This window comes from Cyprinodon variegatus, unplaced genomic scaffold, assembly GCF_000732505.1.
Source record: "Cyprinodon variegatus isolate N-32 unplaced genomic scaffold, C_variegatus-1.0 Scaffold629, whole genome shotgun sequence".
NCBI lineage: Eukaryota > Metazoa > Chordata > Actinopteri > Cyprinodontiformes > Cyprinodontidae > Cyprinodon > Cyprinodon variegatus.
The window spans coordinates 227,878-249,046 of record NW_015151082.1 but is presented as its reverse complement, the minus strand read 5'-3'; the positions used below and the strand labels follow the sequence as shown (position 1 = coordinate 249,046).

The 21,169-nt window shown below is 38.4% G+C and overlaps 3 protein-coding genes across 3 annotated transcripts in view; 2 read left to right on the top strand and 1 right to left on the bottom strand.

Moving 5' to 3' along the window:
* The window catches only part of kank1 (KN motif and ankyrin repeat domains 1), a 29,907-nt gene extending 18,362 nt beyond the window's left edge, over positions 1-11,545 (top strand). The window contains exons 4-12 of the mRNA XM_015393199.1: positions 2,085-2,222; positions 3,202-3,310; positions 3,535-3,753; positions 4,206-4,293; positions 5,310-5,529; positions 6,613-6,755; positions 8,473-8,673; positions 10,620-10,718; positions 10,798-11,545. Of these exons, the coding sequence (XP_015248685.1) occupies positions 2,085-2,222; positions 3,202-3,310; positions 3,535-3,753; positions 4,206-4,293; positions 5,310-5,529; positions 6,613-6,755; positions 8,473-8,673; positions 10,620-10,718; positions 10,798-10,860 (1,280 nt within the window). The 3' untranslated portion in view covers positions 10,861-11,545. The remainder of the gene's footprint in view (positions 1-2,084; positions 2,223-3,201; positions 3,311-3,534; positions 3,754-4,205; positions 4,294-5,309; positions 5,530-6,612; positions 6,756-8,472; positions 8,674-10,619; positions 10,719-10,797) is intronic.
* A 188-nt stretch (positions 11,546-11,733) lies between these two features.
* LOC107096513 (uncharacterized protein C9orf117 homolog) lies at positions 11,734-16,365 on the bottom strand. Its single transcript, XM_015393192.1, has 9 exons — positions 16,223-16,365; positions 15,269-15,540; positions 14,794-14,953; positions 14,291-14,552; positions 14,091-14,212; positions 13,494-13,644; positions 12,761-12,906; positions 12,156-12,311; positions 11,734-11,971 (listed from the first exon to the last, which is right to left on the bottom strand). Exons 1-9 carry the CDS (start codon positions 16,363-16,365, stop codon positions 11,869-11,871), a joined length of 1,515 nt encoding a protein of 504 aa, XP_015248678.1. The 3' UTR covers positions 11,734-11,868.
* Positions 16,366-19,064: 2,699 nt separating this feature from the next.
* LOC107096508 (doublesex- and mab-3-related transcription factor 1Y-like) overlaps positions 19,065-21,169 on the top strand; it is a 33,446-nt gene continuing 31,341 nt past the window's right edge. Inside the window, 2 exon segments of the mRNA XM_015393185.1 lie at positions 19,065-19,274; positions 20,869-21,046. Coding sequence (XP_015248671.1) covers positions 19,065-19,274; positions 20,869-21,046 — 388 coding nt within the window.

Below are 21,169 nucleotides of genomic sequence, written 5' to 3'. Positions count from 1 at the left end.
CACAATATGGAAACAGATGGAAAATATTCACACGCTTTAAACTTTTTACAGCTTAACTCATTTAACCTCTTTAGTATCTTATTGGGATCTTTAGTAATTCATCAACAAAAAGTAGGAGACAGATCCACGATTTCAAAATGTTTACAAACAGAAATCTGAAAAGTGTGGCCCGCATATTTTTATTCCTTCCCCACTTACCAGAACACCCGAATAAAGTCTAGTACAAATTATTTCCTACAGAAGTCCAGCTGTGTGTAATTGGTTCCCAGAATAACTGCAGCTGTTCTCTGACAGCTTCTGAGGTTTGTTTGAGAATGTTGGAGAATAAACAGCAGCAACATAACGACCAACAGACACAGCAGCCAGAGAAGTTTACAGCAATTGGTGGTAAAACAGAATCACTGCAAAATTAGAACGCATCTGTTAACCTGAACTAATGGACTTTAAGAAAAGCAGCCATTTTAATTCTGGAAGAGCTGTTTAGTCCCCCGGCTCGGGTAGGGAACCTGTCAAAGGGATAAATATGTTGGACTTTTATATCTTAAGGAAACTTAAGGAAAGGAAGCAAACATGTGGACAAAGGTTTTCTGGTCAGATGGGACCAAAACAAAACCTTCTGGACTGCATGCAAAACACCATGTGGTGAAAAGCCACATCACTACATGGTGGTGGCAGCATCATGCTAAGGGAAATCTTCTCTTTAGCAGGTGCAATGAAGCTGATGGGAGGACGGATAGGATTGGGGACAGAGTAGAGTGTTAACCCGGCTTCAGACAGAGTCTGAGGTTCACCTTCATACAGCCAGGGGTGTGATGGATCACTTCAGGCCAGTGACCTCCAGCTATAGGTGGAAAATCCATGCTGTAACTCAACAGAATCTACATCAACAGCCAATGTATCAGGAACATGCTTAACAGGCTTAAGTTGTTGCATTTAAAGGCTCTAAACCAGTTCAGAACCTCTGGTTTGGATGAAAACCTTTGACCCTGTTGAAACGGAAAGGAACACCAGGATGACATAGCTGTTGCTTTTTTTTTTTTTTTTTTGCACAAAAAAAATAGCATGAACGCCTATGTCCAGATGTGCACAGCTGGTTTAGTACAAACACCCAACAACCTGCAGCGAAATGTTGCCTCATTGGAGCTCAATATGGATGCCTGCCATTTTTGCAAAGCTTTGTGTTGATCCATCACTAAAGGGACTGAAGAAAAAGATTGCAGTTTTTCCAAGGCCCAGTGGTGTTTAAGGTTGGACCCTAAAACTATGGTACAAGGTCTGCCTTCAGCCGAGGATGTTGGACTCTGGGTGTTTGCTTTAGCTCGTCCATCTTTACATTTTTTAGAACAGCTCTAGGTTAATAAATGCATCAGGAAACATTCTCCCAAGCTATGAGCTAGTATTATCTGAAGCCTCCATCTTTCTGCTCAGCTGGTGGAGGCTGGGTCGTAGACTTTAGCGTTCAAACGCGGTCTAAAGATAATCCTGATAGGATCAGACAGAACAAAGTTATCCCTGACCCAAGAAGAAATGCTGTCTGGACAGGAACCAGCAGTGAGCTCATTTCTGTCCAGAGCTGCAGCTTCGCTCCAATCCCGCTCTAAACTGTTGTTGGTGATTTTGTTTAGTTTTTTATGAGCTGTGCTACCTTGGCTAACACCTCCCTGTTGATGAGGATTCCCTGCTCCTTGTGAATTATGTAACAAGCATTCATGCTGACCAGCAAATGAATGTGGGCCGATTGTCTGGTGTTTCTGGCCTTTTGTGGAGCACTCAATGACTAAGCAGCTCCCTCTAAAGCAACTCAGTAGGATTAACAGCACTGGACACGTAACAGTTTGTTAAAATGGTTTTACTTTCTGGGCTCTATTCACAGCAGTTTTCTTGACAATTTTTTTTTTTTTTATGTTTCCTTTTTTTAAACAGCTGTTAGATGTTTTCTACATTGATTTATATTATAAAACAAACACAAAACTGTATTTCTTCAGATATTTATATAAACCTCCTGCAAACCAGTTGAAGACTTCCTCTGCCCACTCAAGAGGAACCTTTATTCTGTTAACAGTTACTGTTTCTCTGTCGTTCAGAGAGCTCTCTGCAGCTCACCTCACCAGACGTCGGGATGGCAACTGCAGATCATCCAGAGAACATGCATGCACAGCAGCAGATCAGTGCAGCAGAGCAGAAGAGCCGCATGGATCTGCAGATGTCTACGGCACTGCATGGTACTGAAGCCTTTCTTTATGTTTCTAAGTGTTTAATCATGACTTGTTATACAGTAATTAGCATGGCACACATTTTTGATGAAGATTCAAACAGCAAAATGACTGTGTGTGTGTGAAAATAAATGAGACCATAATATGGTTTCAGGTTACAGTTGGAACCTGATGGTTTTAGGTAGTTGTTTTATAGAATCTTTATCCCTGTCATTAGAGAGGAGTCTATTTTTATTTTCTTTTTAGTTTTTGCATTTATAATTCAGGCTCCTTTAGAATCAGGAAGGACACTTAGACCAATCTTAACCAGCCAGTCATCTGAGAATCCATCCTTCCACACAGTCTGGGGAAAAAAAAAAAACAGTGGAAAGCCTGGAAACAACTATGATCTTATCTGGTAGCACGGTATCCTATGATCCCCTGATTAGGAACAGATCTAGAATCCCTCACCAAGTGGCAGAAGGTGGGAGGAAGAAAATATCACCCGAGGAGCTCCGCTCACACTCCCACCTGTCAAAACATGGGAAACATGTTGTATGACTCTGTTGCTATTGAACCCCCCCACACACACATACACACACCCACTGCATTCATGTTGCGACTTGACGCTCCACACACTTGCAGCTTCTTTGCTGTCCCCTGCAGCAGTAAAGAGGCCCCTTCATGGCGGCGGGTCCTGGCAGATGTGCGGAGTGTTCTGGCTCTCTGCTGGTATTTTGGTTTTCCTCAGGCCTGCACTTAAAATGACTGAGATGCTTCTGGCTTTGAGGTATCTCGAAGTCTCTCTGGACACTTCATGGCTCTCAAACCCTCTTAAGAAAAATGGCACCTGTTAGTTGTTTTTTTTAAATAGCAGCCGAGGTTTTTAAAAGACATATGAAAAATAAGAAAGTTATCAAAGCAAAAACAATGCATTTCAGTTTGAGATAAAATGAATGGATATTTGGTTTTTAAAGGATTGTGTCCTCGTCGCATGTTTTCCCTGCAGGTCAGCCATGCAGCCAGAATAACCTGAAATCCATCATGAAGAAGAAAGATGGCCGAGCTGACGCCAACGGTACCAAGAAGAACCTGCAGTTTGTTGGCGTAAACGGAGGGTAAGCGTAACGTTTGAATTGTTTTTGTTTTGATTGTTCCCACATGGGGGTAAAGATGCTGCCGATTTTAGGTTTACTCAGCTGCTGCTCTGATGCTCTCCCCTCTTAGAGCCTTGTTAACACCCACCCGACCACTCGCATGCAAAATGTACTGAGGAAATCTGAGCTGCAGCTTCTGAAGGTCTGCTGCCTTCTTACCCTGTTTTCGCCCCCTTGTGGTTTAGATATGAAACTACATCAAGCGACGAGTCCAGCTCAGATGACAGCAGCTCCTCTGGGTTGGAGGATGAGGAAGATGAGGACGAGGAGAAGGACTACGGAGGAAAGAAGGATGAGTACAAGGAAGTGAGAGGAAGAAGAATCGGGGAGGAGTTTCAAAATGAGGGAGCCGAGGATGTGGATAAGGAGGAGGAGGAAGGTTCAGAGAACGAGAAGAGGGAGAGGTTAGTCATAAAGAGACTTGTGAATCCTAGAGGAGATGATACATACCTTCCTAAAGAGAGTCTAGAAAAGTTTTCTAGTTTAACATATTTTGAAAGTCACCAGAGCCTGAAATCAGACAATATTTGTGATCAAATGTGCAAATTTCTTTTTTTATTTTGTGGTTTGATACAGTTTAACAATTTTTCAAGGTTTATGTCCTTTAATTTCTACAACAGACTTGTTGCAGATATGTTAGACTTAAGCTGTTTGGGATTATAGGTTCCTACATATCAGATGTTTCATGAAAACATGCTCTGCTTTCGTACTGGTGAAGTCAAACTATAATAATTTGCCATCAGGTTTGGATCTGTGCTGTGTTATAGGAATGCTGTCATAATTATAAATGTACATGCATGGATAGGTATTTAGGTATTTTTGAACTAATGTATTTTGTTTGTTTTTTAATGTAAAGGTATGAGCTGAGTGAGAAGATGTTGGCTGCGTGTGACGTTCTCAACACTCACCTAAACGACTCGAAGGCTGTGAGCAGCAAAGATCTGGTGAGGAGATCCATTTTATCGGCTTTTAATCAGTAAATGAATCACTTTTTACGTTTTTTTTTTCATTGGCTGTATACACCTTTAGAGGGAAAAATAATGTTTTATTATATCTTAACAGAATCTCAAGATAAAAAAGCCAAAACTAAAATTTGCTTCAAAGATAAATGTTAAAAACATTAATATTTTAACTGGTTTAAATATCATAGATATACAGAAATATCCTAAAGAAAAGTAGCAACTGTAAAACTAGTTTAATATTTATTACTTATAAAGGATGCACTGTGGGATGTTTACATGTTACACATTATTAGATCCTGTTCTAAAGTATAAAATCCATCTACTCTGTGTGGCTGTTGGGTCTTTATCCATATATTTTTACACTATTTTGACCTTAATTAATGGATATTTATTGTTGCCCCCTCTTTGTCCATATGTGAATATTTGTCCATCTTCTAAATTTATTAGAACCTCATTGAAATGCTTTTCTAAACAAACTCCCTCATTAAAACATTTAGTAATCTGCATTTTCATTTAAGAGGAGGGAAAACAACCTTCTCTGCTTAGAAATGCTATTTTTATCGGAAACATCATTTTTATAGATGTTCCCTGGTATATTTTTAGTTTCTTACTTCTGTTGTTATTGATCTTGGAACTTTATATTAGTTATTTATGAGTCTACATTTCAGCCACTAGGCTAGATGAGGACCCATGTTTATTTAACCACTTTGCAAAGTGAGCAGGACAGGAAGTGAGGTGAAAAAGTTCAGCTGCAGCAAAGAGCGTCATCTTGGGGTCATCAAGTCTCAATTACAGCCAGGTGCTCCCCAAACAGCAGCAGGGTGTTTGGGGAGAAAAAAGCCTTGCTTTGTTTTTTTTTTTTTTATGGTAATTAGTTGTGGCATGTACTCCCTGAGTTGATTGTTTTTGCAGACCCCACTGCCTTGATATCACTGATGGGTCTGCATGTTTGTTGATGTGAGTCTAAGCTGGTTAGTGACTCTGGCCTGCCTCCACAGAGAGCCAGCCTGAACACTGTGCAGCACGAGTGGTTCAGAGCATCCAGCCAGAAGGCAGCGGTCGCCGGGATGGTGGAGGACTACCTGCGGGCTTTTGAAGCCGTCTCACCAGACGTGCTGCGCCACATCGTCAACATGGCCGACGGCAATGGCAACACTGCGCTGCACTATAGCGTGTCTCATTCCAACTTCCAGGTGGTGAAGAAGCTGCTAGATGCAGGTGAGGGCTAAAAACACACTTTTTTTGTTCTGTGTTCAGTTTGACCCGCCAAAGCCAGGTCTGATTGCTGCCAGAGCCTTAGAGTCAAGAAATCCTCTTAGTAGGACCAGACCACATGAAGCTGGCCTTCAACAGCTTAAATCAGAAACATCACTGATAACTCAGTACCTTAAGAAATAGTGTTTAAACAGTGAAACTCCCCAAGTTGACTTGTCCAGATAAGAAAAGAACCCATCACCTATAAGTGATCAAAACATAGATTTTACTCTTTATAAGAAATTCCAAAACATTCAGCCATCTGTTTAAAAGCTTGAACTACAGCGTCTGGAAAACAACAAAAAGACACACCAGTAAGTTCACCTCTGAATGGCTCAGAAAAGCGAAAAATTAACACTTTGGAGTGGCCTAGTCAAAGTCTGGACTAAAATCAGATGCTGTGCCATGATCTTAAACAGGCTACTCATGCTTTCTGGCAGATACACAAAGCTGCTGATAACCAGCTGGTGTCGCTAAGGACGGCCCCAGCTTATCATGCATTATTCTTTAAATAGATTCATCATAATTTAAACGATGTGTTTTGCATCTGGTTTATCTTTGATATTAAAAGTTTGGTTCTCATCTGAAACATTAAACGTGATAAAACGATAAAAAGCTTCTTTTTCTCAGCATGTGTTCAAAACGTAAATCTAGAAAGAACTTGAACTGTTTACACTCAACCTGTTCCAGTGCTGCAGCGTTTTTAAAGCTCTAATGGACTGGGATAAGGTCTCAGACACTTTCTGCTCTAATCGACTTCTATCTCCTCGTCCTTTTTTTGGACTGAGTCTCTGTGACAGCACATCCACCCCTCCCTGCCCTCGCAGTCACTGCTGTTTTGGTCCTTGTGATACCAGCTATCAAGATAATGAATCGTGTTTACAGGCGTCTTACAGGCAGCTTAAGGAAGAGACTGCCTGAAGCCTGATAAATCTGGACTGTTATTGCGGAGGAGTCAGTTACAGGAAGGAGCCCAATCAGCGTGGAGCAGGAGGGGGGGGGGCTTAGCTCCCACAGTGAGATTTAAACTCTGTGTTTGTGTTTCAGACGTATGCAACGTGAACCAGCAGAATAAGGCCGGGTACACGCCCATCATGCTCGCCGCGCTGGCTGCCGTGGAGACGCCAAAGGACATGTGCATCGTGGAGGAGCTTTTCAGCAAGGGAGACGTGAACGCCCGTGCCAGTCAGGTGGGTCACAGGGGCCTGCAGAGCATGATGGGGAAAGTTAATGTGGAGTAACATAGCTTGGTTTAAAATTGGTCTTGTTCCTCTTCAGCATCTCATGTTTTTTCTGTTTTCTTCATGTGTTCTGGGAACGTTTGTACTATAGTGACCCCTAGTGGTCTTTACACTGTTTGCATGATCAAAAGTTTAGGGAATTTAAAAAAAGACAAGAAATGGCATTCTGCACATTTGGATCCTCAGCTGGTTCTAAGCAGAGCTTCATGATTTATTTATTTTTTTATTTTGTAGGAATTTTATTTTAAAAAAACAGCTTAACTTACATGAGCTGTTCTTAAGCTGATAGGTTTAAGATTGGCGCCTCGAAAAAACAAAAATGTGGATACCTTTTTATGATATCAGACAAGTCCTGTCAAACCACCTGATTGCTAAATCCAAACAACTCACTGACATTGAATGTGGAAGTATTGGTGAGCTACATACAAGCTTTCTCTCAGCATGTTTTGAAAATTAAATAAATGAAGAAAACTGACCTACTCAGATTAAAGCATGTGCTGACTACTGGTCAAAACCCACCAGAATGCATCTGCAAGGAAAGGGCTTTAAAAATGACAAATGTCATCAGAAGCTCACTTCTCCTTTAGTGTGACAAAAAATTACACGTTTAGACCTTGAACTGGAGCAACCTACATACTGGAGAGCTGAAAATGTTTTAATTATTCTGATATAAATAAAACTTGCCTGGATGGTTCTGATGGGTTCAGGCATTGCTGACATAATGAGTAGATCCCTCCTGGAAGGTTTTGAACGACTCAGTTTTTGGGGAGCAGTTCAGCTTCAGGCTGGCAGTGATATGGAGATATTTTTGCAGACATCTCTGATTGATGGTCTTCCTTTGTGCCGTTCACAATACCTGTCCGTCGATAGACTTCTTCCAGGAGATTAACGTCATCTTTTGTTCCCCTGATCTAACTATAGAGTGAATTTTGTTCCATTACTGTGGCAAGCAAAGAACATGCTTTGTAAATTGAAATTTAAAAAAAAAATCAGCTTTTTTCAGCTATTCCTCCAGAGTGAGGAGAACAGGTGTATTTCTGTTCATCTGCATGGGGCAAGAATACTTTTATTGGCCACAATGAAACATTTGTTTTCAGCTTGTAATAAAAATGATCTGTTAAACACATTTTGGATAGAATGACATTTTTTAAACATTATATGAAAAGGGGTAATTTGAAAAGAATAAATAAAAAATACAATTTGAAAATGTTACATTTGTAAAAAAAAAAATTGTAAAAATAAATATTGAAAAAATAAAATCTAAGAAAACAGCAGAGTTGCTCTCAATCTTTTTTCATTAAGACGTTTTTTTTAAAGTTACATGTCTGGATTCCTTTTTCTTTATTTTATTACCATTAGTAAAACATGTTTTTACTTGCAACAATAATGGAACAAAATTCACTCCTAATCTAAATGCCTCTTGTGATCCCCCTTCAACACCCAGACTACCGATCCCCTAAACCTCTTGGATACACTAGCAGCTAGCATCACTAAACGACCTCTCCACTTTTATTTCTGTTCTAAAAGTTTTTTTCTATATTAAGAGCATTTTTAAGTGAGAGTGTTATTTTCAATAATTTGCTCAAAAGTTTTAAAATCTTTTTTGGGTGGGGGTTAGCCTGTAGTATCGGCAGGGAAGTCATAAAACCTGCTTGGTCTCCTCCAGGCGGGTCAGACGGGGCTGATGCTGGCCGTCAGTCATGGCAGGATGGACATGGTTCGGGCCTTGCTGGCCCACGGAGCCGACGTTAACATCCAGGACGACGAGGGTTCCACGGCGCTGATGTGCGCCAGCGAACACGGCCATGTTGAGATCGTCAAACTGCTGCTGGGCCAACCGGGCTGTGATGCCACTCTCAGCGACAGCGTGAGTTTAACATCACATATTAAAATAAATACTTTTTAAATAACCTGATCTGATACAGAGCTGTAAGGCAGAGGATGAGCTGAAAACTAGTGATCCATTGATTTTGTTTGGGAGGCTTTAGAGCAGAGGTCTTCAATAGCGGGTCCGCAACCCCTAGGGGGTCCACGAAGGTACTGCACGGGGGTCGCAAAAGTTTTGATTAGAATTTGATTTTTAGACTCCCCCTGCAATTTTTTCCACTAATTGAAATATCTTTAAATCTACATTAACATGAATTCATCACACTGTAGTAAACAGATAAATGGAGGCAGAAGATGTATTTCATCAATGCACATATTCAGAGACACACAGGAGCTCTTTCAAGCTGGGCACCAATTAATTCACAACACCTGTCCCATCAACCAGGAATCAGAATCAGAAATACTTTAATAATCCCAGGAAGAAATTACTTTCGTTACATTACTCCATCTGTAATAGAGTGACTATAGGACCAGTTTGATATAACACAATATATATAATTAGGGGGTCCCCGCTCCATCTCGCCATCAGTTTGGGGGTCCTTGGACTGGAAAACGTTACATAACAACAACCGCTTTGTTTATTGATTACAACCAAAAGTGGTAATTTACAAATCGCCAAACTGCAGATCCAGAAATTGAATTTATGGACAAAGGAAGTGAATTTGTGCTTGATTGTTAATTTCTTTGTAGTAATAAAGTGTTCTAGCAGTAAATCTCAGAGGTGGGAGATGTGGAGTCAAAAAGTCATCTCCATGAGTCTTATCTGCACTAGTTAACTCACTGTCTATATTGGAATCACCTGGTTCAGTGACTGGCCAGAACAAATGGATGACTTGGTGGCTGAACATTCGCAGAAACGGCGTCTGTCCAACCCAAAGTTAATTTAGGAAAATGGGCTGCAGGCTGGCGCTGAACTAATGAGGTGTCAGTCTGCTCATCGAACAATTTTTTAGTTGTAAAGGATCAAATAAAAAGACTGTTTCGAAGGTATTTTTTCAGTAAAAATGTACAAAATGTCTCTTTAAGCCTGTGAGACAGGCCTGCAGCTTAAGATTTTAAATAAGCTTACATTTCCTGACTTGGATTTCTCTTAAATGACCCAAAAACCCAAATCTGGAAACATTTTATTTAAAATAAGATGTAATGGAAAAAAACTTTAGGCGTTAAAACGGGAAGTTTATTTTCAAAGTTATTCAGGAGTGGAACTGTACATTAATGGAAGATGTTACCTCAATTATTCATCTATTCATTATACAATAAAACTTGAAGTTATTATTAAAGCTTAACTGATAAATGTTTAATTGAGACATGAGTTGTCATTTCCAAGAGGGACCTTCTGATCTGTTTTTAATCCTCTGAGAGGATCTGACTTGGCTATGATAAATATGCTAATTAGCTTACAGCTAATGCAAAGTTGACTTTTATAATTTATTATCATGGATGAAAAATTGGAAAAAAGAAAGCATGGTAATGCTTCCATTTTTAGACTTCCTTCTGTTATTATGTTCTGATAAGTCTAAAGGAAAAAATAAGACTTTCTGTCGGAAGAAAAAAAAATCTTTATATATATATTATAAGGCAACAGTTAGAGATAAACCAAGATCCCACATTGTGGTCAATGGTTCCAGGAGCTCTGTTGGGTTCTTCACAACCATTGGATCATATAAATAAATAACCAAAACCCAAAAAATGAGAATTTATCATTCCTATTGGGCCCTGGGTGCACTACTCTTGAATTCTCAATGCACGAAGTAGTTATCTACCAGGGTTATAACATTGTGTTTGTCCAGTTCTTCATTGTAGTACATCTACATTTTTATTTCTTAGTTGATATTTTCATCAGCCTGTAGAATAGCCAACTGATTTATACAGACTTCTCTTTTGCTTGGTTATAATCTATGTCTCACTGACTTCCTTCACCTTTAGGATGGCAGTAACGCTCTCTCCATCGCCCTGGAAGCAGGACACAAGGACATCGCTGTGTTGCTTTATGCACACGTTAACTTCTCCAAAGCCCAGTCTCCTGTAAGTCTCCGTCTCCACCGTTCAGCAATGCAGCGTAGGTTTATTCATGCCTCACGTTTTATGTTCATGACTCTCGCAGGGAACGCCACGACTTGGAAGGAAAACTTCACCAAGTCCGACTCGGAGGGGAATGTTTGACTAGAGACTCCTTCCTGATCCCACCAACGCTGCGCTGCTATTGGCTCACACAAGAACGACGCGTCCTTCCTCAATGTTGACAACCAACCAATGATATTCCTGGATTTTTTTTTTTTTTTTTATATGTATGCATCTTCTTATCCGCCTTGATGAGCCCAAAGTGCCCTTTGAATATGAATGTAACCATCAGGTGCCTCAGATCCATCAGATTGTGCCTGAAATGTCTCATTTATCATCAGCCTCTTTTTGGCTTCATTTTTATTTCTTATATAAGCTCGCAGATAATCATCAAATTCACTCTGCCTTATAAGAGGGGGACTATTTCCTGTATATAGAGCTCACCTCACCACCCCAGTCCCAAATAACCCCCATAAACTCACATTGGTGAATCCTTTAGTATTCCAATGTAACCTGGACTGGACAAATTTTCCTTTTTTTAAAGTCTCTAACTATTTAAAAAAGAAAAAACTACAGTATTTTGAATACCTTCTATTACTCCTCAACAATCCATGAAGTTATATATTTATCAGAGTATAGTTTTTAATACAGATATATGTATTTCATTGTACATACAGTGGTCATAGAGTCTAGGTGTGTCCGGTTTCTGTCTGTCTGGTTTAATATAAGCTGTGCCCTCTAGTGTTCGTCAAGGTGCTGACTTTCATCTTCACATGGAAATTGAAGTGCCTGAAACGTTGCCTTTAACTATGATTATTGATAATTAAAGTGTTGAAATCGGTATGTTTTGTTTGAATTATTGGATTATTAGGGGCTGACCCTGTTACTGAGTTGTAACAGGGTGGAAACAGTTTTTAGGAAGAGATGGTCATGATGAGACAGAGCAAGGAGATGATCAGCTATTATATGATCAGCAATATCAGCAGCTTTAAATAGTTTTCTGTGTTTGAATGTTATGATGGCAATTAACAGTGTGTCCCTCTGCAAAGGATTCGCCTCGCTTCCTAAATGTATTTTTCTCCTATTATCCATTCTTTGCTGGTGTTCTCGGGATTCATTTGAAGAAAGTTGGATTTGGTGAAAGGCTGGAGGTCAGAGATCCCAAAGATGAACGAGAAATGGTGGCCGATCTGGAGCTCCTCAGAATCATGGGTTTCCTGAGTCAGAGAGGAAAATTAAAGGTCTGCATCATTTTCACAATATCTTATCAGTCCTCTTTAAAGATGTGATAGAAGTGGTGATAAAGCCTTAAAACGTCAAAGTAAATTCCCAAAAAAAAAGAAGGAAACAAAGCGGTTTTCCTTGCAACAATCTGACTCCTTTTCTTAAATTTTAACCAACCTGGGCAGAGATGAGAGGCTGCTGCTCGATGCGGCTCCTGTCCTACAGAGGGAGTCTCTGGGTTTCACTGCGGGTTGAGGAAGGAGGCGGGAATCACGAGCTTTCTGACGGGACGGCTGGGACAGAAAACTCCGACCTGGATCCAGGCGCTCTGCTCTGTTCAGATACAAATGGGGATGATCAAGATGGACATGGTTCACTTGAAATAACTTTCAGCCATTCTACTGTTCTGTATTAAAAGCCACTCCCACATAAAGCAAAATTTAATGTTTTCTGCCACGAGTCCATCCATAGTTTCACTATGAGATTAAATCTAGTTTTCATGCATTTTAAGAGATAAAGAAGCAACTAGGGGAAGAAGAAACCGCTTCTTGAAGCTGGTTTTGGACGGAGAATGTCTTATGTCAAGAAATCTTGGTGTTTGGTCCCCCACAGAGATACCACTCTATATTAGACATGTTCCTATGGATTTTGACTCGCATTGCAATGCTTTAGTTCCTTTAGTATCCCTGCATGGTTTCGGAACTAAAACAATCTCCGCTCCCTCACCGGAGGTTTCAGACCGTAGCATGAATGCTGAGCAGCATAAAGAGGGGAACTGTTACCGTGTTGAATCTGGGTCAGATTTCTGCAGCTCTCTCTGTGCAGACGGAGCTCTGATTGATTGTCGGTTCAGCAGCTCCTGCAGGTTCTGCAGTGTCCTCCTCCACGGGGGGACAGCGTCCACGTCCTGCTGTTGTGTTGGAGCCTCCTGATGGGAACAAACCCTTCATCAGAACCTCATGCTGTGAAGGAACGTCGGATGTTTGCAGGCACCTGGACACTTAAGCCCTAAATAATTCATACTGCTGGTAGATTTAGATTTGACCAGGAAGTTGTCCAAAGATGCATTTCAATCAGGTCGATGCAGGAAAACGTCTAAATTAAGAACTGTGGTCCTTGAGGACCTGGTTGGTGTAGAAGAGATTACTGAGAGGATCACAAAGAAGCTATTATTCAGTTTGATCATTTAATACATAAAATGAAGATCAACATTTAGATTTTAGATAAAGACAAAATCAGTTTCTTGGTTCCCGTTTCCTAATAAAAGCACTTCCCATAAATTAATACTGATCGGAATAAATTTCACTATTAATGTTCTCATTTAATATACTAATTGTCTGACTTTAATCCTTTAAATCTGGGTTCCATCATAATTTATTTATAATCATTTTGAACTTTCTTCTATGAAACTTTTGTTATAGTTTTTAACCTCAGCAGGAGGTTTGATAAATATTCCTGGGTGTTGGAGAAGGAAATCTGTAAATTTAGAGTGAGTTTTTATTTTTCTAGTTTTACCTTCAGCACCTGTAGGAGACTGTTTGCTGCGTCCTGCATGATGCTCCTCATCCTGTTCTTCCTCCTTCTCTCGTCTTTCAGCTTCACCTCCAGCTGATTTCTTTCCATCCGGCTACTGCTCCACTCTGCGGACAGAGAGGCCCGGTCCAGTCTGGAAACACACCATGATTTAGGTTCTGTTACAGCAGAACCTTTTGCTATTTTTAATCAGTGTAATGATCAGTTTACAGTCTAATCATAAAGTGATCAAACTAATGATATTTGAATCTATGTATATTTTTATTTCTTTGGGCTAAGGATTTCTCTATAACAGACTATTGTGAGTTATGTCGCTTAGATATGCAGCTCCCTTCTGACCGGTTAATCAGTTCTGATGTCTGTTTTTTTCATTTGCTTTTTTATTTCACCTCGTTTGGTACTTTTATCTGAAGGTTACGTTAAAGATCAAACCATTTATGATCTCTCTGCCATAAAGGGCTTTAATTAGGAAATGCCTAAGCTTTTTTTTCCATAAAGAAATTTAATAGTCAAATCCAAAGAAAAACACTTCTTCCATTGTTGGCTAAAATTTACTCCACAAATAAGCTAAATCAGGACCTGAGTGCCTCCATGTCGGCCAGGACTCGTGTGTGCTCAGTTTGAAGCTGCTCCAGTTGCTGCTGCTTTTCACTGACATCCTCCTGAAGCTGCTGAAACTTTCCCCTAAGCTGCTGCACCTCCTGATGGAGAGATCACCGGGTCTGCTCAGGATCTTATTTTGAAACCAGACGATGGGACACTGCAGGAAAGCCTCTCACCTTCCTGCAGACGCAGCTGATCCGAGACGTCTCACGGACCGTTTGCTCCAGGATGTCGTTGTCGACGCTGAGCTGTCTGCGGCGTTCCCTCAGAGACGTGTTCTCCTCCAGCAGGGACTCGGTCGCCTCTGACAGCTTGCTGAGACGAGTCTTCAGCTCAGTGTTCTCCTGAAGCACAGACCTGATCTTCTCCGGAAGCTTCTGTTCCACTAGAAGCTGGACCTTGGATGACATAGCTGCTACTTCACTTTCCATCTCCAACCTTTTTTCAGGAAATAAAGAACCAGAAAAGGACAAACATGTCAGATGATAAAATCCCTCTAAAATCTTTAATATAATCATAAATCATATGTTCTTGTTTTATGTGATTATTAAACCAAAAGTAGCATATGATTCTAAAGTAAAAGATGGATATGTTGTTAAAACCACTACGAGACACAACCATGTTACTCTAAAGGACTTTGAGGCTTTAGAGATGGAGAAATAACCCCCTCTATCATGACCTTAACTTCCTCTTTTCCAGCAGATCCTTCATCTCCAGGCTGTGGATCTCATCCTTGTGTTTTTCTTGTTGGCATTCCAGCTGCTTCTCTAGATTTTGAAGCTTTATCATCAGTTCATCCTTTTGCCTCTGAAACTCTTCCAGATCAACAAGTTTCTTTACTGTCAGGAAAGGAAGAGGAAGAGTTAGGACCTTGTGTCAGATATTGGTTCCTATTCTAACAATTCGTTGACGATCCTTTGCTTTTTGAGAGAGAGACATTTTAATCTATATCATTTCAATGCCATTTTTGCCCTCAGCTCTAATATTAAAAGTTCTCTAGAGACCTACAACAGATGTTGCAACAGTTTCAACATCCGAACAGATCATGACCCTGAATTATCTTGTAGACACGGAGGGGGAATTATAGAAGAACGGGTTATTCTTCCTGCCCACACTACAAAGATATTTTGTAATCTTGAAGTAAAATGCCTCACCGAGCACTGCGTTTTTTTCATTAAGTTCATTAATTTGGGCGTCTAGTTCCTGCCTCAGTTTGTCGTGTTTCAGCTGCAAGGACTGTTTCTCCTGGACAGCAGCCTGACGTTGAGCCTCCAGACGCTGCAGGAGATCATCAGCCTCGTCCTCCTTTTCAGAGAGTGTGCGTTTCAGGTACTCTGTAACATCCTTCTTCTCCGTGTCCAGTGAGCTGTACTGAGAAATTAGCAATTTGTTCTGCTTCTCCAGTTCAGCACATTTGATCTGAAACCTGGAGGACAAAGATGGGGAGAAAAGTGAACTTATAGGAGACTGCAGAGATTTTAGGCCTCATTATCAGATTTATTTGCTTTTATTTAACACATTTTAACATCTTTTAGTTATATCTGCTTTTTTACAGCAAACATCTACCCCGTTCTTTAATGTTTACGCATTGTTTTTATTTTCCACCATATTTAAGAGATGGAATCAGCTATTTATACAGTTATCAAACAATTTGTTTTACTTTAGAAAATTTAAAAATTAAATAAAAAGGTGAGGCCATTATATATACTTTGTTCACTATGTTTTTATAGAGTTTGCCCTTTTTTGTTTACAGCAGCACATCTTATTTACAAAACTACTGATTAACTTTACATCTCAGGCAGGAAAAACAAAATGTTTGAAGGTTGATAAAGGTTTAAACATGTGACCTGCAATGGATGATTAATATAAAGAAATAATAGAAGCATGGTTATAGACTTATGAGCTTTGATTTAATAAAAAAAAAAAAAAAGGAGCTTTGAATTAAAAGGGAAATTTGTTGAAACCACTTGAAAGTTCCTTTTTTAAATATGCCAAACTCAAATAAAATGTCAAGGCGTCAAATCCATCTACAAGAAAAACTTCTTTATGTACTGATTTAAAAAAAATGGCTACCATTTCACCTTCAAGTAAGAAAACATGGACGTTACCTTTCTAGTTTCTCGTTCAAAAATCCAATTTGCTTCTGATATAAACTCTTTTCTTTATCGTCGATGACAGCTTTGGTTAAAGGACTCGCGAGGTTCAGTTTTTTCTTGTTTTTGTCGCTTTTTCTCTCTTTCTTTCTAGGCATCGTGATTAGCTTTACTCGAATCCCTCGGCGGGGCTCCCAAACTCCAGCGTCGCCTTGGCAACGCTGCCTTCCGGGACCCCTCGTAAATTTAGATTTCTCCCAGACATGGTAGACATATTTAGTAAGAAAAGAGGGGTTTGAGAATAATTTTTTGTCTGACAATTTCTTTTTGTTATCGAAGCTTTCTTTCCGAAACGGGTTGTGGTGTAATGACGTCATTCTCGTTATTTTTCAGCTTTATTCTCATAATATTACGACTAGATAAAAATCTTTAGCCTGGCCCTAATATTCCGTCGTAAGAATTGTAAACCCGTAAAAAGAAAAATAAGAAATAAAAATTTATATAAAAATATATATAAACATTTTTAATAATAATAAAAAATGAATATTAATAACAAACCCAATCAGTCCAAGGGAGAAATCGGTTACAATTTTAGTGCATAACATAAAACAGTTTTAGTGTCATATCTTCAGCACAGTGGCCATTTTACAGGCGCACTGGTTTCCTGTTGGCACCTGTCTAACCCAATCTGGACCAAAGATTCCCATCCCGTATTTTAGTTAACTTCCAAATGTAGAGCCTCCAGATCATAATGAAAAAAAAGACATTTGCTACACTACCTTATGGAAAGAAAGGTAATTGTTTATTAAAGTCATTGGATTGAAAATCTTTTCAGTGAGAGAAACAGATTAGGCCTACAAAATAACTTATGTTTTCTTAAAAATTCACAATGAGAGCAGCTATGGAAAAGGTATCAGATTCACTTGTATGGCATATCTTTATGCATTAAAGTTTATTTTTTGTTCATATACATTAACAAGTTTAATTGGAACTGGTTGTGTTTGTGAGAAGAATATTATAACAGTCACATGTTCAACAATATGAGCTGATGAAAATAATATTAATCTAATTTTTTTCCTGGGGGTGCTACAGTATGATTTTACCAGGGGTATGTATACCACCCCCTGCTGCCACCACAGCTGTACTGCAAGAACAATAAGAAACAAATACAAAGCTTTAATAAGTAAAAATAATTGATTCAATTGTAGAAAAACAGACACAATTAAGTCAAAGAAATTGTAAAATATCAACTTTTTTGAAAAATATCTAGACCTAATTTTATCTGAGAAATTTAGACTGCACCTTCCTCATCTGTGTCAACCTGGCCTAGAGATCAATATCTCTTTCATGTATAAGTAATGATTTCTACATGGTTAAAGACATATTAATGTAGAAATGCACAATTTTAATATTAAATTGTGTTTTGCAACTAAATCTATATAGAAATCATTATAAATGCAAAAGAAAGTCAAATAATTGTTCTTTGGGGCTCCATGTCAATAAAAACCTTAATAATAAGTCATCCTCCAGGTCTCTCCAGGTTGACTTATTATTAATAACCATACAGTTTTGCTCTCAGATAGGTGTTTCCTTTTTCCTTTTATTGTACAGCCTTGCTCAAAATAGTCATTTATTGTCATGTTATTAGGGGCTGTGTATACAGTTTTTGTTTTCCATATATGCGTTTTGTGACATATGTGACAAGTGTTTCAGATAAGAGAGAGAGAGAAAAAAACACCTTTCTATGGAAAACCAGAAGAGTCACTGAAAAAGAAAAAAACAAACAAAAAAAACCAAGACATTTCAAATGTAACATTAAAACATGCATTACGGAGTTTTCTAACGATACCTCAACCTGTTGCCAAAACACAGGAGTGCAGCTTTCTTCTGCTCATTCTTGTAGCTCGTGCTTATACTTGACAAAGTTTTATTTTTTTTAGGTGGAGTTGCCATTGTGTCTGGGTTGGGCTAGATGCTGTTTGCTTCTAAGTATCCACAACATCCATCTTCAGTATAACAATTCAGCTGTTTCCTAGGTTGGGTCCTTGTACCGTGGATCCTCACCAAACTATGTTTAAGTCGTGAAGCGTGAAATAAAAAGGCTATTTTATAGATATTTTTCAGTACAAATGTTGAAGTCATTAAATCAGACAATGGGACAGGTGTTTTGTAATTGCACTTTTTAAATCAAATGATTCAGAGGAATTGTAAATTGTGTTGATTAATTAATTATTAAATACTGTGATTTGAAAATGTATTTTAAACTCTATTTCCAAATGGATACACAAACCACAGATCTGATTATAAATATATATCAAACATTTACCTTTGTCCACTTCCATGTCCTTTTTAGATAAAAATTTCAAATCCCTTTTGTTTTTGCATTTTCTGTTTTGCTTTACCCTCTCTATTTAGCATTTCTGTGACCCTACTGTAAACCCAAATAAGTTTAGAATACACACAACATTTGTGGAAACCGATTAACTCAAAGTTTGTGAGTAAGTTTGAATATTTAAGTTTGAAGTACTTAGATTTTTTACGGCATTTACATTATGATGTAAAACTTGTAAGTACATTATTACTTATGTATCTCATAATAATGAGATAGTATATTATCTCATAATAGAGATTTTTTTTAGAAAATTGCTTTCACAGTTTGCACCAAAGTTGGCCACCCATCTAGGTCCGCCCCTGTTCATGACATTTTAAGTTTTTGAAACAAAACCTTTTTAATTTCTAGCTGATTTCAGGGAGGGATGCCTCACAGCTTCTCTCCTGATAAGGATGCTGTGTCTGGGAGGGGCTGGCCTCAGAGCATAAAAGTGACTCCATCTTCTGCCACCATCAGCAGGCAGCCATGGGGAAGGAGAGGCAGACCAAGAAGGGACCAAACCCCACATCTCCGCCTATAGGCCGCAAATCTCCCAGGAAGCCGAAATGTTCTCGCTGCAGAAATCACGGTTTCTTCACTACTTTAAAAGGACACAAACGCTTCTGCGACTGGAAGGACTGCCAGTGTCCCAAATGCAAACTGATTGCTGAGAGGCAGCGTATCATGGCGGCCCAGGTAAGCTTCACCTTCACCCTAACAGCCCTTAAAACACCCAACTCCCGCCCTCCAGGCATGGAAACTCAGCAGAGAAAAAAAATGAATGAATGATATAATCTCCTAAAAGAAATAAATTACTCTAACTTGTATTTTTTTATTTTAAACAAAAATGTCCCCCCACCAAAAAAAAAAAAAAAGATAAAAGAAAATGCTAAGCTAGCTAAGTTTCTATAGAGCTAAATTTGAATTTCTGCTACATTATACCCAGAAAACAAAAGCTGAAAGTGATTAAAACTAATAATAAAACATTTATTTTGTGTATTCTGAAAGAACTTATCTGGAAACTTTGTAACATGCTTATCTAGTCTTTTCTGTAATTCGTGGCTATGTTTAAATTGTTACTTTCGCTATTCTGCATTGATATTTTCAAAATAAAAATGAAATATTTTGACAGAGCCAAACGTTTAAAGTGATTCAATTCAGTTTCTTGTAGTTAAAATAATCTAAAAAATAACTTCTAAAGTCACAATAAATGTTGTTTTTAATCAAACAGTTTAATTAGCATATAAGGTACTTTGTCAGGGGAAAAGTGCAAATTATTGAATAATTGACTGAAAACTTTCCTTAGAGATATGTTGGTAATTATTTATCTTATTAAAGTTTATTTATTCATGAATTTTCCTCAGATATTATTATATGAAAATAACACAAGAAAACTTTCATGAATGATTATAATCCAGCTCTGTTCATTTTTAATCAATTTTAAAACCAAGAAATACAATTACATAAAACAGATAAACCATCCCCGACTTAGAAAACAAAAAAAAAAAAGCAAAAAACACTGGATTATGTTATTTTTTTTTTCTTTTTCATAAGACAAACTCCTAGAATTTGATCAGCTACTGAAATCAACAGCTGCAGTGTCCACTGGGAACAGATATGACTCTATTTAGCCTTTATAGTTTAAGAGTTCGTTTACTACTTGGTAAAAAAGGGTAGATATGACGTTATTTTATTGTAATATAGTAATGAATTTAGTTCTGCATTAGTTTGTATTTTTCACAATAATGCTGATTTTATTCTTACATTTCAAAACATTTTTATGTAACCGAGAAAAACAATTGAGGACAAATGTTTCTGATAGTTTTAATCTGTAAATTCTGTTGTTTTAAACAAATAGTATTAAAAAAAATAAAAAATAAATGAGCTGAGATAACTATTTGCAGTTTTTAATGGTGGGTTGGTTTCTGTTCTCTGAAGTGGACTTTTTTTTTAATGACACAAAAAAACAGATTTGGAGTTGAAAACTGATATTATGGATTTTTCTGTTTGTAAAACTGTTGTAAAAGATAACACCTTTATAAACATAAAAAAACGTGTGCTACATCTTTAGATTGAAGGTGATCAGTGTATGAAATTATTTAGGGGAAAATAAATCTCAATCGATTACAAAGTACTGTTTGCTAACTTATTAGAAGGGAGCATTAAAAACTAGTTAGTCTTAATCACGGTCCCAAAATATTATTTAGTATTTTTTAATTTTGTAAATGTAATAAAGGGGACATTTGTTTTAATCCAGACCCATTATAATAAAGTTTTCCTCTCCCTAAAGGTCGCACTAAGGAGACAACAGGCCCAAGAAGAGGAAATGGGAATAAGCATTCCTGTGGCTTTATATGGCTCTGATGTTATGATGAAAAACGAAGCGGCTGCCGATTGTCTGTTCTCTGTGGAAGGCCGATCCTCCAGCTCCCCCTTCAACATCGGCCCCTCCTCTCTGGCTGTGTCAGGTGAATCGCTGCTGTCCCAAAAAGGATCCCTTCCTGTAGCTTCTTTAAAGGAATAGTACACCCAAAACATGATTAGTCTTCATTTTCTACTCACCTTCATGCTGAACAACACTCTGGAGTACT

Excerpts from the sequence above, each read along its gene's own strand:
- LOC107096513 (XM_015393192.1), bottom strand. The coding sequence starts at position 16,365 with ATGCCTAGAAAGAAAGAGAGAAAAAGCGACAAAAACAAGAAAAAACTG. Across the intron at positions 12,907-13,493 it reads GTCTCCTACAGGTGCTGAAG|GAGGCTCCAACACAACAGCA; the intron begins GTAAAACTAGAA and ends TGTTCCCATCAG. Across the intron at positions 12,312-12,760 it reads TCTGACCCAGATTCAACACG|AGCAGAGCGCCTGGATCCAG; the intron begins GTAACAGTTCCC and ends GTATCTGAACAG.